This window comes from Castor canadensis, chromosome 1 (genome assembly GCF_047511655.1).
Source record: "Castor canadensis chromosome 1, mCasCan1.hap1v2, whole genome shotgun sequence".
NCBI lineage: Eukaryota > Metazoa > Chordata > Mammalia > Rodentia > Castoridae > Castor > Castor canadensis.
Genome location: NC_133386.1, coordinates 139,082,384 through 139,101,489, shown reverse-complemented (window position 1 = coordinate 139,101,489; position 19,106 = coordinate 139,082,384). Strand labels below are relative to the sequence as shown.

The 19,106-nt window shown below is 52.0% G+C and overlaps 1 protein-coding gene across 2 annotated transcripts in view; it reads right to left on the bottom strand.

The window, feature by feature from the left end:
* The window catches only part of Pde2a (phosphodiesterase 2A), an 89,677-nt gene that overhangs the window by 23,446 nt on the left and 47,125 nt on the right, over positions 1–19,106 (bottom strand). For both annotated transcript variants that reach the window (XM_074083806.1, XM_020163913.2), the window contains 2 exons: positions 5,184–5,273; positions 2,005–2,093 (listed from right to left, as the gene is read on the bottom strand). In XM_074083806.1, the coding sequence (XP_073939907.1) occupies positions 2,005–2,093; positions 5,184–5,273 (179 nt within the window). The remainder of the gene's footprint in view (positions 1–2,004; positions 2,094–5,183; positions 5,274–19,106) is intronic.

Genomic DNA, 19,106 nt, shown 5'->3' with positions numbered 1-19,106 from the left:
AGACCCCAGACACTAGGCGCAGGTGTGTACAAGAAGAGCAGAGATTCCCAAAAAGAATTCTTGTCCTGAACCTCCACTTCCAGGCCCTGCAGGCCAGAATGAACACTGATGTCTATGTTTCTAGGATGCGTCTGCCTTCACCCTCTTGCCTCCTCCTCCCCTGGAGTCTCTCACCCCTGTCTCCTAGCGCGCACTTGCCTCCCGTCTCCCATGAGCTCTAAGCTAATTGCATTTGAACATTCACTTTTAATTGGTTTTTTTTAACCTTTTCCAAAGGCTTTCCAGGGTTGTGGGGAGGATGCTGAATGGGCCACTCATGCAGATGATCTGAGCCTCTCAAACTGCCTGCACTGCAGACCCCACCCATTCCCCAGACAGCAGACACCCTGGAAGGGTGTGGAGGGTCTGAAGGGGCCTGAAGGCCAGCAGGACTCATGAACCTGCCATCTTGCATCTTCCTAGGAAGGCCTTTTCAGGCTGCTTAGAGACTTCCTGGAAATGTGAGCTCATATTAAAGTTCTTTAGAAGTAGGGGTGGGAGGGGCTGGCTCAGAGGAGCAAAGGAGACATTACAGCATTGTTTTCCCTTAAGATTCCAAAGACCTTCCAGCTCTATCCCATTGGTTTCAGATGGGACAAGTTGGCCAGAGGGGATAGTCGAGGCTTTGTTCACACAGTCCTTGAGTGGAGAACTTGCCAGGAGAAGCTGAAAGGGAGATTGTCACTCCTCCTTCCCCCACAGAACTCAGTGTCAGGATACGAAGTGGGAAGATGCAGGGCTGCTGGACAGGAGCCAACTGTTTCCATGTGTGAGAGCCAGGGACAGATGACTGTCCTAGAACCCAGGAGGGACCCAAGGAGTCCAGTGTCTTCAGACAGAATCCCTCCCATAGTCTCTGTGACTGGTGAGTGGCTCAGCAGCCAAGGATGCTACAGAAAAGACCTCATCCCTGGACCGCAGAGCTGTTGGAAAGCCCTCCCTGTAGTGGAGGAGAGCTGCCTCCTGGGAACAGCCCCACTGGTCCAACTCTGTCCCCACCCCTCCAACGCAGCGCTCCCTAGGTTCTTTGTTCAGTTCTTCGAGCAGAAAGGGGAGTCCTCCAGAGCAGGGCCTGTCTCCTCACCACCGGCTCTCCTGCCCTGCAGTGCTTTCTCATCTGACAGGTTCCCCTTGCTCTCACTGTCCCCTGAACAAGGAGACCCATCTCCCAGGCCTGGCAAGGCCTCACCTCCAGTATGGGACCTTGGACATGTCTCCTGATGTTTGTCCATCTGGAAAAATGAGGAGACTGAATCGGGGGTTCCATAGGGAACCGAGGGCCTGCTTCTAATACTGTATTATAATGATCATACCAAATGAGGCTTATGCACCCAGATGCTTTAAATGCTCCACATGTATTGGAGTTACATCAACAACCCTAAACTACTACTGCTACCACCATGTCACAAACAACAACAACAACAAAAACTGGGACACAGAGAAGTTGTAAAATTTGCCTAAGTTTACACAACTAGTAAATAGGGAGCTGGGATTTGAACCCAGGCAGGGGGGTTCCAGAAACATCAGTAGAATGCTGCATGTGATCTCCTGTTCTCAGATACAGGAAACTGGCACTATGCACTCCTGCCCACCCTGCATACTGTGATCCTGAACCTGGCCTCGCAGGTAGCGCTCGTGGCCTGCTGCAACTCAAACGGATAGACACTGTGGCCCCAGCCTTGAGACTCCACTCTAAGAGCCACAGCACCCTAGAATTCTATGAGGACAAACCCAGCAGGTGGCACTTTCCCTGTTCCCATCTACTGCCCAACACAAGAGGAGACATTGCTTCTCCCTTGTATGCTGAGGTCAGTAACCCAGTCAAGGAGCCACCCCGGGAGGGAGGATGGATGAAAGGGGTCCAGGATGAAAGGGGTGGGTCAGACCAGATGCCCTTGGAAGCTGCCTCAGCCTGAGCATCTTTGGCCATGCAAGAGGGCAGAGGGGGTGCAGAGAATGGCTTACCGGACTTTCCCATCCTGCAGCAGCTCATGCACAGGGTCCTCACACACCAGCCGGGACTCCCCATCCAGCAGGTAGGTGTACACAGCCTCCTAGGATAAAAGGCACTCGTGAGAGCCCGTGGAGAGGCTCTTAGTCCCATCATGTACACAGGGGTCTGTACGTATGGCAAAGTCACAGTCCCCTGGGAGCAGAGCTCTGGCATGTTTCCAAGGGGTTCTGGGCAGGCAGTGATTTGTCAATCTACGAAGTTTCCTTATCCATCTCTCAAATCCAAGATGCTTGGAAAAGAGTTTGATGGGCTATGGTGCAGACAAATCACCCCAACACTTGGCTACTCCCTGCCTGACTCCAGCCTCCCCATTCAGCAAATAATACCTGAGCATTCACTTTAGCCATACCAGAGGCAGAGTTTAGAAGGCCCAGAAAGCTTCCCTACTACCTTCGGGAACACACACACCTGTAAGTCAGGAGAGAAGCACAGAGCAAGCACTGCACCCATCCTCTATGGGAACCCTAGAGGACTTCCTGGAAGAAATAACCTTCAAGCTGTAACCAGATGTACTGGGAGAGTAGATGGGGCCCATAACTGGCTTTTGGGCCAAGCAGCAGGTCTGTAGCTGGCTCCAGAGGTATAAAGAACCATGGAACATTTTGGAACTGACAGTGGGGTGAAGGAGTGAGGGATTGGCTCAGGGTGAGCAGGGCTGAGCAGGAAGGGCCCTAGAAACAGAGCTGGGGTGGGGCAGGCAGTGAGGCAGACAGTTGTGTATTTTGGACTGATCACTCCCCAGGGTGAGATCCGAGCTCTTGCTCAAAGCTTGTCAAGACCTCAACTCTACAGTTCTTTGTCCCAAGAGCAGAGCGGTCTCTGCCTCAGTTGCAGGCCGTGTATTGGCAGAAGCAGTTGCTTCCACTGATCCAAAAGCAGAAACCGTGACCCTTAAGGGGTCCCCGGCCAATACCTATTCCACACCACTGGCCACATCACTGGCCAGGGAATGCTGCTGCTTTCTCTGTGGGAGGCTGGAGGGAGAACTCCTCTCTGCTGAGGGTAAGGGTTCCTGAAGAAGGTGACATGGTGTCAGCTGTTGAAAGCCCCCTTGGTAAGAGTGGGGTCCTTCTCTGACTGTGCCCAGCCCTCCTGCCAGGAGATGTCCTAGCACTACCTCTGGAGACACTGAGCCAGGTTCCATGGTGGCCTGAGATAGGAATGACAGCACCCAAAGGGAGTCAGACAGACCCCAGACTCCAGGCAAAGCCCATCCTTCTGGGATGAGGGTTTAGGCAGAGCTCAAGGATAAAGAATCCAAAAGGAGGAAGCCAACACTCCTCAGCTATATCCAGCCTCCTTCCTATCATACCGTTCAGCAGCCAGGAGGGTTTGGAGGGATTTGGCCCACCAAGTCCAGAGCCCAAGGGGCACAGAAAGTTGGTCCTCCCCTGCAGAAAGAGGGGCAGGGAGCCCGTGGGTGTGGAAGGGGACAGAGTCTCACTTCACTTCCGGATGCCCACGTCTCCCACCCCCTCCCTCTCAGCCCTTTGGGTTAAAATTAGCTGAGTTTATTGGAGAAGAATTTCAGACACATCAGCACCATCTGCATTTGGGGCTGCCTGCCACAATGGGCGCTGATGAGGAAGCCAGGTGCTAGCAGCTCCCCGCTGGGTGGAGGGAGACCCTCCTCCCCCGGCTCCCACCTCCCTCACCTCCCTGGCTGCAGTGAAGTTGGGGCTCTCCCAGTCAGGGCTCCTCCAATTCACAACAGGCCTCTTGGGATGACCAGGGTAACATCCCACTGTCCCAGGAACCTGGTCATCTGCACCATACTTGTCATCCCAACCCCAGTGTTGGGCTGCTATCAGCCTGGTGCAGGACATCCATGCTGGGCACCCAGCCTCTCATCTCCTCCTCCTGACTCCCCAGAGCAGCCTCAGTGTACTCAGGGCCAGCCTGTGGACACAGACTTGCAGCTTCTCCACCCTCACTTCCCAGATGTGCCTCCACCCCAGGCCAGATGTTGCTTCAGTTACATCCCTGTCCCGAAGGATTTATTTTTGGGCGCCGACACACCACCCACTTCCTACCAATTTCACGCTCAATAAAGCTCAGTCATTAGCCCTCCTCCTGGGCACTGAACTTCTGGGAGGTTTTGGGAAGGCAGAGCCAAGGAGAGGGAATGGGGGTGTTTAGGTGCCAGGTCCCATTTGTCCCTGTCATGCTGTGTGACCTTGGGGAAGTACCCTCCCTCTCTGGGCCTCCAGTAGTTCATCCATCACACAGATTCAGGGACAATGGGCTCTGGTGGGGCAGGAAAGTCGCATCCTGAGTTGGCTATGCTTCCTGGAGCAGAGGCTGCCCTTGGCTGGTGCTTAGAGTAGGGGAAAGGACATTCAAGGCTGTCAGTACTCAGTTTAGGCATCTCCTCCTCCAGGAAGTCTTCCATGTCCCTTATGCTGAAGCCAGCCCCATTCTCCACACTCCAAAAGGCTCCTACTTCCCTTGTTCTGCCACACAGAGGCCCTGCTGCTTTGGACCTCCAAAGTTGGTTTATCCACCATCCTGCCTCTGAGATGAACAGTGGTCATTGAAGCCAGGTTGGGGAGCGACCTGGGCAACTGAAGAGGGACACAATTCCCCCAGCAAGGAACTTGGGGCCCAAGTAACCATAGTTACCACCCTCTACCTGCCCTAAACCTACAAGTCAGAAATGAGATACAGAGAATCTTAAAGCTTGCTAAAGGTTGTTTTGTCCAGCCTCCTGTCTCCAGGCAGGACACTTTAACCCAATGTAAATCCATCAATGAAGACTGAGTCCTCTAGCATCTCTAAGACCTGGCATCCAGAAAGTTCTTCTTTGTGGCCACCCACAACCCCTCCTGCAGCACATATTCCCAAATCTATCTAACTCCACCTTCTCCTAACTATTATGCCAGGTGAATTCCTTCCATTGTCTGAGACACTTTTTTCAATTAACCTTAAGTCCCCTTTGGCTCAGAGACTGTGAATGCCTAGGCAATTCATTCTCTGGTACTTAGTCTTAGTCCTATTCTTCTGGAAAGCTCTCTCAGAAAAACCCCAGACCCTCCACCTCCTTCTTCCTTTCTTGGGCTTGTGTGAAGCACATACAGAGCTAGACAAAAGTTGGGGGGTGGGGAACATGCTGGGCACAGTGGGCACTTACCACTCTGGGGAGCACAGCTGAGAGGGCATCCTTGGCAGCCTGTCGCAGGCCTGCAACATCGATGACAGCACCCAGGCTCAGCAAAGCATCCTGGAAGAGAGGGAAGGGCATGACGTGCTCTGCCAGCAGGCTGGGGCATCCCCCTGTGCCCAGTGGGCTGTGAGCACAAAGTCCAGGTCAGGCCTGAGCCTGAGGCTCAGACGTTTGAACCCTCTCAGATCTTAACACCTCAAAATCAAACAAATCTCCAAGTCCCCCTCATATTACAGATGAGGAAACTGAGGCCCAGAGAAGGGCTGGGGACTTCGCCCTAAACTCACAGTGAGTTTAGAGGTCAGGCCTGGACTATACCCTAGGTCTTTTGGCCTTTAGGTCAGGACAGTTCTGGCAAACAGCAAGAAAAAGAAATCTGAATCCTAGCTCCATTACATAATATCAGTGTGTATCTTGTCTTGTTTGAGTTTTAGTCTTCTATCTGTAAATTGGGGGCAACTGTGACTGTTGTCCCACAGGCTACCATGAAGATAAAATGGAGCTCAGTGCTAAAGGTACCTGAAAGAGGACCCAGCAGAGGGTGGGCACAGTGGAAGACTCACTGCAGCTGGGTTTATGGCTTTCCCTGGAGAGCAGCAGCTCACCCAGTCTCATCTCACAGCCAAGTCAGGGCTGGATCGAGAATAGCAAGAATTCAGGGGGTGCCTAATCCCATAAGGTGGGAGCAGCACAGCTGGGTCCCTTCTGGCCACCAAAGGAGGAGAAGAAGTCAGCCTTCACTGCCTCTTAGCCTTCCCATCCCAGAAACAGGCCTTGTCCTTGGAGAGCCGGAACAGTGACAATAAAGGTCCCTGCTTCTCGCTCTAGTAACTTGGCCAGAGTCATGGGGATCAAAGACAAAGGTAATGGAACAGGGGATCCAGGGCCAAGGCAGGATTGTGACTCACACCATCTATTCAGCTGTGCCCTCTCCCCAGCCCTTGGAAGTCCTTTCTGATGTCTTCCCTGTGGATGGCAGAGTCTGTGTTCAAAAAGCAAAACAATTAACTACAGGATGAAGGAGGTATGACTTGGCCCCTATTCATGTGAAAATGATATGAGGTTGAGGGTCTTAATGGACCACAGTTCAAGACGAGCCCATAATGTAAGCAAAGCTGAGAAAAATAAAAATGCTGAAATAGCAAGTCATGGCAATCTGTTAATCTGAGTAAGGAACGTGATGGTTCCTCCACTTCCACAGTCTGGTTAAACCATCCTCAGTTTCTTGTGTCCCTGATAAAGACAAGGTAAGGCTCATCCAGAGGATGTGACCCATGAAAGGATGGAAGTTGGAAACCAAGTCCTACTGTTAGTAAGACTGGATAACCTAGGGAGACTTATCAGTCTCCCAATTCCAGATTCTCAGACACCCCAGGGTGGGGGACTGAACTCCATGGCCCCATGGACAGCTTGGGGACACACAGGATTTCACAGGAGGCTGGCGTGAGGCCAGTGGGATGAAGGATCTACTTTCTTCCCAGTAGATCTATGCTGTAAAGGCAGAGGCCACCCGGAGAAAGCAGAAGCGGCAGGGTGGTGGGGGGGTGAGGGGGCTGAGGGGGGTGAGGGGGGTGGGCTCCCCATCCCTGAGGATAGGCAAGAATGAGCCAAATGCCCACTTTTCCAAAAGGCTTCAGAAGGGAATCTAATTGAAGAGTAGGGTCCAGGCCTCAGCTCCAAATTTCACTCTTGAGTCTTCTTAGCTATAACCCCCTGCCATCCTGTGTTCCCAGGAGGATGGAACAACTTTCTTTCTAAATGTCCTGGGCATTGCTTTCCTGGGTCCCAGCCTCCCTTTGATCTCTTCCACTGCTCAAGGATGAAGATACATCTTGGTCACAGAGAGAGATCTGCCCTTTGGACATCGGAAGCTGCTGGTTCCAAACAACACAATCCCTAAATTGGATCCCTTGGCCTGTGACACTAGGTAAAATTCACATTACCTTGACACCATCTTTCCATAGAGTCCTGCATCCTCACAGAAACCCAGCCTGCTTTCAGACCCTTCCAGATGCTTGCACACACGTACACAAAAACAGGTACAATTACTTCCTCAGGGATCACAGACAAGGGCCTAGTAGCCCCTGCCTACACAGATTATGCCCAAGGCTACTGTGGCTTTCCAAGGTCAACAATGGAGAACAAAGAGCTGATGCCCCCAGATAATCTCAACATATTAGCTTTCCAGACCCAGGATCCCCAGGCTAGAGCCTCAAGGGCAGGGCTGCTCGCAGTGGTGCTAGGATGGATCTATTTCTGCCTGGAGGTAGGGGGTTGCCAAAATGATCTCTGAGAGGTTCTGCCCTCAGTGACATCCAACATGTATGCACTGGGGAAGTTGGGGAAGGGAGCCAGGGCACTGGAGTGAGCTTGATACAGGGAAGGTTTTTCAAAGCCACAGGCTTCAGACAACTGTCTCCCCATTTGACAGATGAGGAAACTGAGGCTCAGAGAGAAGTAGTGATCTATCTGTGGTCAGTCAGCCAGTCAGAGCAGAGCCAAATCCAGAACTTAAATCTCTGGATCTCCAGACCCACGTAGCTCCTGCTCAGCACCTAACCCACCCTGAGGGTGCTTAGAGAACAGTGTGTCCTTTCTTCTGATTGATGGGCTCCTCAACCTGCCCTTTGCTTTGATTGGGAAATGCTGTGAACTGTCCTTTACTGGAATTGGTGGTTGCTTGCCTGGCCTTTGTTCTAATTGATCATTTTTCTGTGACTTTTTAGGCCAAGGGTGGGATAAAGGCAGTGGGGGGAGCAGGAAAGGAAACTTGGGGAGAGTTGAGGCAGCAGCAAGGAAGGGCTTTGTATTCTTGGCAGAGTGGACTGGATGTGGATGTGGCTGGCGAAGCCCAAGGTTCTCTGCCTGGCATCCTTCTCTCTGTCCGACCTCCTGCTTTCTGCCCACCTCCAAGCCCTGCCCAGCTGGCCTCAGGACTGCAGATGTCGTTGAGTGTAGGAACCACTGCTGGGAAGGGCCACTTCAGATCTGGCCCTTCCCAGAAGGATCAAAGGAGCCTACACAACTCAAATGCCACCTGCCCCAAGAACCTTTGCCAGATCTCAAAGCAACCTCTCACCTACACTGCATCAACTCAGGGGAAGGAGGAGCTCAAATTTCAAAGCCATGAGGCTGAGGCTCTTGGGACCGAGTGGTTGCCTCAGCAATGAGAGGAAAGAATCAGTGGGGAGCCTCTGTGAATGGGAAGTGGGGCAATCGCTGAACTGGAGGGGAGAGCCAGCCTCAAGTCAAAGCGCAGAGTCCAAAGAATCTTTTTTTTTTTTTTTTGGTGGTGGTGCATCTTCATGCTTGCTAGGCAGGTGCTCTACCACTGGAACCCCTCCATCAGCCCCCCAAGAATCTTAAAAGGAAGAAAAAGGAAAAATGCATTGCTGTTCACATGTCTATCCACACGAGTCCCACACATACATACAGCTATATCCACACCTCTGCCATACTTCATGTGCACACTCCCTCACACACACACACACACACACGCACACACACACAGAAATGCAACTACATATCCACAACATGCACAAGTAAGCACTTAGGAATGTGTGCACACAGAGTCTAGGCTCAGGGTGGGGTGGAGGAGGTCACACTTCCTGCCCTCCAAGCTTTTTTGAACAAACACCAGTGTAAATATCAGCATAACAACCAGGCAATTTCCCAGACCCCAGGGGAGAATCTGTGGTGTATAGAAAACAGCAGCGGTTTCCAGTCCTGTCCCAGATTAACAACAGAAGCTCTGCGTGGCCTTAAACACACCCCTTTCCTCTTCTGAGCCTTGATTTCCTCATTAGTAAAAGTGAGTCTTTCCACTCTGCTGCATAGAGTTCTATGGTTTTGTGGTTTAATTCAATGAGGATGGGGGTGGAGTGAATAGGTGGGTGGTGGACGGTGGGTGGGTGAGTGAGAAAAAGGGTAGATAGCTGGTGGTGGACGGTGGGTGAGTGGATGGATGGATGGGTAGATGGGTGAGTGAATGAGAGAATGGGTGGATAGTGGATGGTGGGTAGGTAGGTAATGGATGGGTGGGTGGGTGAGTGAGTGGGAAAATGGGTAGATAGTGGGTGGTGGATGGTAGTGAGTGGGTGGATGCATAGAGCCTTCCTGCTCTCTCCAGTTCCCTACCTGCTGCTCTGTGGCCTGAGGTAGGGCCATCAGGACGACAGGCAGCGCCATTCCTAAACTATAGACTTTCTCCCTATGTACTTGTACCAATCAGGCTCCTCTTAAGTCAGGACTGGGGCTCACCCTGGAGCTAGGTCAGTATTTCTGCAGTAATTTGGAGGAAAGGCAAGGGTCTGGACTGAGTTACTCCTAACTCTTCCATAAAGTCTAAGAGCCAGAGACCTTGGCTTTATCCCTTTGGAGCACACAGGGACTGACTGATGGGTGTTCTTGAGGATCACAGTCATTGTCACATGCTACTCTCCCATATCATCTCCAGGATTCTCTATGTCTTTTCCCACCTCCAAAAACTCTCCTATTTCTCTCCCTACCACCTGGCTTCTAGACCCATGCCTCCTGCTCTGGAATGAAGCACACTGTGCTCTCAAACTGGCCTACAAGAAGGTAATACATCACACTCAAGAGTCAGTACCGCCAAAGACTCAAGCTGCCTACTGGGACCGTCCACCCTGATTCACCCAGCTCTGCTGTTGTGAGTCCCCTGCGTGGCTTGGGAGTGGGGCTGTCCTCTCCATCTGGAACTTAGTGTCCCCTCCTCTAAAGAGAAGAAATGTCCTTCAAGATCTCCCAGGACTTTAGAGCTCCTCTGCATCTGTTTCTCTTTCCTTATCTCTGGACCAGGCTCCCTGATCTCCCCAAGTGGACCTCTCTGCCTTTCTCCATAATTCTTCAGCCAACGTCCATCTCTGTTACACTCTACTCTCCTATCTTGCCTCTTTGAGTTTCAAAGTCTTTTTCACCTCCACATCTTTGCTCTTCCTGATGGCTTCTCTCCACACTCTCCATCTCTCTCCTATATACTCCCTGCCCCCGCCTGCTCCTGTCTCTCTGCCCATTTCTCCCCAAACCTCCACTAAGTAATCTTGAGAACTTGGGGAGAAAACACCTAACCCAAGATGGGCACCCACCGTATGAGAAAAGCTCAGGAAGGTGGACATGGTGGGGAAAACTACGGATGCCAGGGTAGATACTGCCTATGCTTCTTTTGCTTCCTGTCTCCTATTTTGCCAGGCAAGCGGTCTCTAAATCTTCCCAGAGAATGGAGCCTTCAAGGGCAAAGGAGAACTTATCTCTGTGCCCAGCACATGCCTGCCACTAGCAGGCATCACTCCTTGGTTAGGGAGATTAGTAGAATTCCTTCAAAAGAGGCCTCCTGGGGGCTCAGATGAGGGAAGCCTGCTTTAGGTAGGCCTAGGACCCCAGCCTCAGCCCAGCACCCCAAGCTTCCTCCAAGGCTCCTCACAGCCCTCACAGCTCTCCCAGCCACCAGGCAGAAGATGAGGAAACAGGACAAGGCAGCTCCTCCTCCCCCTCCTTCCCTGCTCGCCTACGCCTGCCACCTGCCCAAGGAGCCGCCTCTACCACGCACTGGTGCTTGAAATAGTCAAAGAAGAGCTGCCTGTGCATGCTAACATCTTGCACCCCCAGGCCTCCTCTCAATAAGCTGAGCTGGATCGGGGCAGGTGAAAAAGGAAGGAAGCTTGATAACCCTTGGGACACCTAGTCTGAAGGAGGAGGCAGGAGACACTCAGGTCACATTCAGACTAGCTCAGATGTCAACATCCTGTTTGAATCCCGCTTTGGGGAAGGGAAGGCACCTTCCCAGGCACCTGCTATTGCTATAGGTGTCCTGCAGTGGTTCTCAAACATAGCATGTCCCCAGAACCACCTGAAGGTTCTGCTAAGATAGAGTGCTAGGCCCCGCCCCCAGCATTGCTGACCCAGTTGGTCTTGGATGAGATCCAAGAACCTGCATTTCCAACCCATTCCTAAATACTGCTGCTGCTGGTGTTGGGGGGATGGTGATAGTGGTCGTTGGGGGACCACAACATGAGACCCACGGACACGCACTGTCTTTGGTCACCCCACAGCCCTGGGAGGTGCCTGTTTGGCCAGCCTACTTTACAGGTAAGGAGCTAAGGCCCAAGGGGAGGGAAGCCCATGCTCTGAAGGCAAGACTACGCCATTCCCCCACATAAGGAGACTCACAGGGAAGGTCTCCATGGAAGGGAGAGACGGGAGTGAGGAAGGGAAAATGAGGTGGGGCAGTGGTGACAGGGGACAAGGGCACATGGAAGGGGCCACGTGCAGCTCAGGAGCCCAGCCCTAAAGGAAGGGCCTGCCAGAGGCCTTGCCTCCCTCCCCTCTCCTCCTCACTTCCCCTTTCCCCTCTTGCCCCCTTTCCCTCCTGCCCACCCTTTGCAGACTCCGGCTTCAGTTGTTACTCCAACAGGGCCGCGTCTCCAGCCTCTGAGCCACACTGGAGACACGTGCACTGTAGAATACACCTGCGCCTGTCCTGGCACCTCCCATGGGTGTCCCCACCTCCCAGGCGAGCTTGGCCCTGTTACTGACTCCTCTCTTCCTGTGTTCACGGCCAGCCCCTTCAGGGTCTCTCACCCCGTCCAAGCCAGACTCAGTTTCTATTCTAGCTCCTGCTGATTGTCCCAGGACCACTCAGACCCATCAAAAGTAGGTTGGGGGGATGGATGATGAGAAGGGTAAGTTTTGGGGGAGGAAAGGCAGGGTGCCAGTTCTCTGAGGGCCTGACTTAGTCCCAGACTGGGGTCCAGAGTCAGGGAAGGAGGAGATAAGGGAACAAGCAGCTGGGGAAGAAGAGGGAGGCAAGAGCTGAGTATGGGGAGCAAGGAGATGGGCCTCCCTGTGAGGAAGATGGTAGATATCAGATGGGGGTATCAGATCATGCCAAGCCTTCTCCCTCTGCCACCTCACCTTCAGCCACCTCCCCTCAGTCACATGGTAGAACAAACAGTGGCTCCATCCCTACGGCTCACATGGCACCACAGCCTGTCTTCCAAGCACCACTTCCATGCCAGTCATCTTGGTCCTCTGCCCCCTCTAATTCCTGTCTCCTGGCCTGGGGCCAATGAAGACAGAACTGGACACAGCAGGGCAGTCACACGGAGGCAGGTATAAGGACACCATGACTCAGAGTCACGCCTGGAGAGAAGCCTGGGCAGCAAGGAGGGTGAACACCTTGTCCCCAAGGGTGTACAGCAAGGAGGGCCCTAGAGGGAGCCTGTATCCTAAGAAAGGGTCCTGGTGAGCTGCCTGGCCTCCATCTCTGGGATCCATGACCTTGAGTGTCTGTGACACTTCTTAATCCCTCACTTCCTCACATGGCCTACGTGGCGAGTAAGGAGTTAGACAAAGGAAGTCCAGAGACTCCAAGAGGCAGGCATGGTGGCACAAGGAGGAGAGAGAGGGATGCTGAGTGACCAGCTGAGCCAGTATCAGAAATGATGACCAAAGGAATGACTGGATAGAGATTGAATGAATGAATGAATGAATGATTCCCTCTCCAGGCGGATCCAGCCCTCCCACTTGGGGCCCTCCTAGCCCCATGTTTCTCCGTCACAATGTTATGTACATCACTGTATCTTCATTCTTTCCTACCTGACTGGGAGCTCTTGGGGCCTGCTCCTCTCCAGGTCCCCAGCATCACCTAGTCTCTCACAGAAGTCTGAAGATGTTTGCTGACCTGTGAACTCCCAAGTGCCCAGAATGTTGGGCTGTGAGGAATATATGCCATCGGTGAGCAGAGGCGGGGACTCCTCTAAAAGTTTTCCAAGTCTGGCATGGGAACAGTCTTAAAGAAGGAGCCTGAGAACGAGGGCACCTCATGCTGAGAGCTTTCGGCAGCCTTTCCAAGATGTCTCTGTAGACCAGGAGGCCCCACCTGCTTCAGGATCCTGTCCCAGTGCGGAAGGGTCTGAGCAGCACATCAGGAAGAGGCTCTACCCTAAAAGTGAGTGAGTAACATCACTTTTTCCAAGAAACCTTCCTACCCAGGTGGTCACTTGTTCTCCCCTTAGGGCCTCCTGAGAATTTCCACAGGACCAGAGTCTATAGGCCCCAGCTGGGTGTCATGGCTTCCAATCCCCAGCTTGGTAGGGGTAGACAAAGGCCAGAGGAGGCCAGGAAAGGAATGTGTAGGTATTCACTTGGATACAGGAGTCTCATGCCTCAGTCCAGCCATCTGGGCCACACTAGGCCACCTCCCTTCTGAGCACTGTTTGCCTTTGGGCCCCTCTAATGCTCTGCCTTGCCCAGGGAATGGGCCGAGCCCCTCTCAGATGGTGCTGGTGTCTTCCTCCAGGCTAGGGTCTGGGTCTCTTGTCTCTCACTGTGCCAGACACCAGGTCAAAACTTGGAGGTAAATGCCGAGTGTCACTGTCCTGACACAGGGTTAGTGTGGCCAACAAGAGGGAAGGGAGGAAGGGACTGGGCAGAGAGTAGGAGCAGCAGCTGGCTGCCCCATACCTTCCTGGGGACTCTCCCTGACTCTGCTGCAGCTCTCTCCGGGCCTCTCTGGGCTCTCCATGTCAGCTTTCTTGCTGTTTTTCTCTGGTGTGCGTCTCTCCCACAGCCTTACACTGCATTGTCCTGTGACTGTATTTGGCTCCATTCTCAGAGCTTGGCCCATCCCAGCTGTTCCTCAAATCCCAGGAGAGGAGGAAAATGGAAGTATGAGAAAGAAAGATAGAGACCAGTTCAGAAACAGGGACAGACATGAGAGTCAGGAGGGGAACCTGGAGACAGACTGGAGAGGCAGGGCCAGCCAGGGAAACCCCTGAGGAGAAGTCCTTGAAGGCAAAGCCAGAGTTGGGGGGGAAAGGGGCCACCCTCCTCTCAACACTGACTCTTTCCCTCCCTTCTCTCTCCCTGCTGGAATGTGTGAGCTCTTTTATTGTTCCTAAAAATAGTCCTTCTTTGCTGGAGGTTGGGGTGAGGAATCTTCTGGGCAGGGTTCATCTCAGGCATGCCCCTGCCTCTGAGCTCCCATCCACTCTGTTCCTCCCTGGGCAGGGGCCAGTGCTTTGCTAAGGTATAAATGTGAATGTATCCCTTCCTCCCATGACTGTTTCAACTCCTCACACCCCTCTTAGCTCTGTGCTCCCTGGCTGTTTGGGGCTGTTAGTAAAGCCATGATGGATACCTCCAGAGGGGCACGTGGACCAGAGGCCACTGTCATTTGACTCCTTCCTCCATTCAGGCTTTGCACACTCTGGCCTCTGCCTGTCTCTCTGCTTATTCCATCCAACCCCCACTAGGGTCTCTGCTTCCCTATTCCTGCAGCATGGAGTACTCTCTTCTCCTGTCCTTCCAGGTCCAGCCCTACTCTGGTCATCCTGAAAGCCCCCAGCCCTGCTCCCTGACTCCCACCCCCCTGCTACCTAGACAAAGTGAGCCAGAGGCCCGGCTGCAGGGGCTCAAAACAGATGTGGCTGCTGTGGCCAGGGCCCTCCTTCATCAGAGGAGAGATTTGGCAGAGAGAGACCGTGTAGGGTCTGGGGCCCCACATCCTGCCCTAAAACTGGACCCTCTTGGCCCCCTCCATGGCCCCTCTCCAGTCTTGTTTTCTCTTCTGGACCCTAGACCTTGAGTGTCTCTATTACAGTCTCACCTCCTCCCTACCTCCATTTTTCCAGATGAGAGAAACAAGCCCCATAGAGGGGCAATAATGGGCCTACAAAGCCCAGGGGAAGCTGCTCATGAGCCTGGATCAGTAAGCAGAATCCCAGCCAGTGGTGCTCCAGGAGCAGAGGCAGGCTCCTCACATACTCACCCTGCCCTGCCCTGGCAGGCAGGCTGGCATCCAAAGTTATTTGCCTTTGGAGGACCCAGAAGCCAGAGAACAAACATCCAGATTCTCTGGAAAGTCTCCTACTCTCCCTCCTCACTTCCCCAGGATCTGGGGGCCAGTGCGAGGACACGTGTGTGCACACATGTGTGAACACTGTCAGGGCTGGGTGAACATGAACCTGGGAGCTCTGTAGGATTGTTGTACAGATCCTTTTGGGACCCAGAGTTCTGAAAGATGAGGCCCTCCTCCCAGATCCTCAGCCCCTAGATGCAATTTAAAATAAGTTTTGCCTTGGAAATGAAAACTAGAATTAAAATAGCCTTTGTGTTAAACTGAGCATAGTGACTCAAGCCTGTAATCCTAGGTACTTGGGAGGTAGGGATCTGGAGGATCAGGTTCAAGGCCAACTCAGGCTGTAGCCACTAAAAGTTGGAGATGGTGAGGTACACCTGTCATCCCAGCTATGCAGGAAGTATAGATAGGAGGATTGCAGTCCAGGCCAGCACTTCTGGCCCTATCTTTAAAGCCCTATCTTTAAAAAAAAAAAAAAAAGAGAAAAGAAAAAAGGACTGGGAGTGCGGTGGCTTAAGCAATAGAGCACCTGCCTAGCAAGCATGAGGCCCTGAGTTCCAGTAGTGCCAAAAAGAAAATTTTTCTGTGACTTTTCTCATTGCATTAGGTAGATGCATAAAATTGACTTTTTCTTTCACTCTGTGGGGAGCTCCCATTTTACTGATGACCTAAGCACTTGTCATCACAATGGCTTGTCTCTGTGGGCCATCATGTGACCATGGCAGAATATGTCCCTTGGGTCACTAGGAAGACATCTGTGGGAAAGCACAGGGGTTGGGCTTCTGTGGAAGACTGAGTGTAAACGTGTGTGACTCCCTGTGTCCATGTCTGTACCTGGTCATCTGCATGTGTGGGTGGGCTTTGCTGCCTATGTCCATGCGTGTGTGATGTGAGTCACTGATAGCACCATGAGCCTGGGATATGAGGTAAGCATGTGGCTGTCGGAGTGACTGTGAGTACGGTGGTGACTGTTCTTGTCTCTGAATGAGCGAATGCATCTGTGGCTGAGAGTATTGGTACCTGGAAGGCTCTGATTCTCCTCCCCATGCACCCCATCACCTCCTCCATCACCTCCCCAGAGCTGGGCCCACTTCCCTGCACCAGAGCACACCACACTCATTTAACAAGTCTTTTATCCTGGGCTCAGTTTTGTCATCTGCAAAATAGCTCCTTTCCCCACAGCTACCAAGAAGGTTAAATGTGACCTATCAAAGTCTTTGTTAAGCTGGCTGCCAGCAGGGGTCTAGGGTCACTTTTATACAAGTTAGAAAGTAGTGACCACCCCCAACCCTCTGGGCAGATGCAGTCCTGGGGAGCAAATCTGAGCAAGAAGGAGTAGGCTCAATTTCAGTGTCACTCTCCCTCTGTGGGAGCCCTGGATAAAGTAGAGCATACATGGTTTCTTGCAAGTGACCAAGAAATAGCAGCTCCCCTTCTTCCTATCCCACCTTGGGGTATGCAATCTGCGACAAGAGGGTCTCTGACTCTGGAACGGGGTAGGCACATTCCACATGAGGTTCTGGGGATGCCCACTGCCTCTTAGCTTTCCCTGGGGCTCTAGTCTGTGGCCCACCCTCCCTGAGGCCTGGGGGAAGACCTATAGGAGCCACAAGGGGAACTGACTGGAGCTGGGATGCAGGGATCAGACAGCCTACCCTGGGGCCCTAACCCACTCGCTGTGGGAGACGTAGAGTGGGACAGGGACCCACACAAGAAAACCCAGGAACTGGTGAGTGGCTCAAGTGGTAGAGTGCCTGCCTAGCAAGTGTAAGGCCCTGAGTTCAAATCCCAGTACCACCAAAGAAAAAAATTAAAGAAAACCCAGGAAGTTGCTGGGCACCAGTAGCTTATGCCTGTAATCTTACCTAGTCAGGAGGCAGAGATCAGAAGGATCACAGTTCAAAGCCAGCCCAGGCAAATAGCTCGTGAGACCCTGTCTCAAAAAAACCATCACAAAAAAGGGCTGGTGGGGTGGCTCAAGGTGTAATCCCTGAGTTCAAACCCCAGGACTGCAAAAACAACAACAACAAAAAAGAAACAACAACCAAGTCCAGGTCCTGTTTCAAGGTTTCTGTAGCTGAGTTTGGGGAGACCCAAGCTGTGGACTCTTTTGGCTCCTAAAAAGAGCCTGAGAGAGTGGATAAGGGTCTGGCACATGGAGACCTGTGTCCTCAACTGTTGGTATGGACTTCCTACCCCTCCCCACTCTCCACAGATCCAGATCCCCTACTGGTGTGATTAACCAAATTACAGGGCTTTTTCTTGAGCAAATTGCATTGGACTAATTGAATGAGGCCAAAGGAGCTGGGACTGAAGGAAGACAGCAGGTGAGGACTGCAGGAGCCCAGAAGAGGGGGTTTGTAGGAGCGAGTGTCACTGACAACACTGAGTGAGAAACAGAAGAGACAGTGGGCAGGGCAAGAGAGGAGGGCTAAGCGTATGAGAGGATGGCATCTCCATGCAACAGGCCCTCTTGGTGCTCCCTCGGCTGCTGCTGAGATCTACTCGTCAGCCTAGAGTGCCAGGACTTGAGGGGGCTGCAGCCTGGGAGACCACAGAGCCCTTACCAAACACCAGCGACTGCATTCATCACAAGCAGAATCCCATAATCCTGCCCAATAGCCCCATTTGAAACCTGAGGAAACTGAACCTCAGGAGATAAAATCACATGCTAAAGTCAGAGTCTAGATAGGACTGGATGACATGAATCAGACCTGTTTCTTCATCAGTATCCCACTGGAGCATGCCCACCCTGCTCCTCGCAAGTTTTCCTGGGTATACAGAGAAGGTGGGATGCCTCACACCAGCTCACAGCTGGGCCCAGTCATAATTTCTTTCCCCATTGGTAGTTTGTCTTGTCCAGCCTACAATGTCTGTCCTCCCTCTGATGGTCAGCATCTGAGGCTGAGATGACCCCAACAGGATTGCATGTACACCCACCACTCACAGAGCACCCTTGGTCCCTCTCATCCCCATGCAGTGTCCTACTCTGTGTCCTACTCATCACCTCAAGGTGGCACACAGGGACATAACCACTGTCACATTCACACAGCAGGTCCTGCATACACAGTGACACACAATCATGCCACAGTGTCCCATGTTGTGTCACAGGGCCACACACAGTGATTCATCTTCATCACCCTCATTCAGCTTCCTATATCCTCAGTATCACACACCATATTCCCCTAGGCTACTGTGTCACCCTCTCACAGCATCAGATATAGGTTCCATGCTGGTTCTGTGTCACACTGTCACATTTCAGCATCATCCAGGACCTCTCAGTCTCAAAAAAAAAAAAAATCCACCTTTGATAAAACGACATCATGTCTGGGATTTGCTTTAAAATATTTCAGCAAAGCAACCTATAGAATCAGAGAAAATATTTGCAAATCATGTATGTAATAAGAGGTTAATACACAGAATTATGGATAGAATTCCTTACATAATCCCTACAACTCAACAACAACACAAAGCAAACAATCCAATTTAAAATATGAACCAAGGAGTTGCATAGACATCTATCCCAAGAAGATATACAAATGGCCAACAAGCCTGTGAAAACACGCTCCACATCTCTAACATTTGGAAATGCAAATCAAAACCACAGCGAGATGGCTACCATCAAAGAAACCCAGAAACCAAGTATTGGCAAAAGTGTGGAGAAACTGAAACCCTTGAACATTGTGGGTGGGACTACAGAATGGTGCAAGTGCTAGGGAAAACATCATTGGCCATTTCTCAAAAAACTTAAATGTAAACCAGGCATGATGGCACACTCCTGTAACCTCAACATTCAGGAAGCTAAGTGGCAGGGTTCAAGGCCAGCCTGGGCTATATAGTAAGACCCTATTTCAAAGAAAAGAAAGAAAAGAAACAAAAACAAAATTGAAGATGGAATTACCATATGATCCAGCAAGTCTACTAGTAAATACATACCCAAAATAATTGGGCTGGTGGAGTGGCTCAAGTGGTAGAGCACTTGCCTAGAAAGCACAAGGCCCTGAGCTCACCCC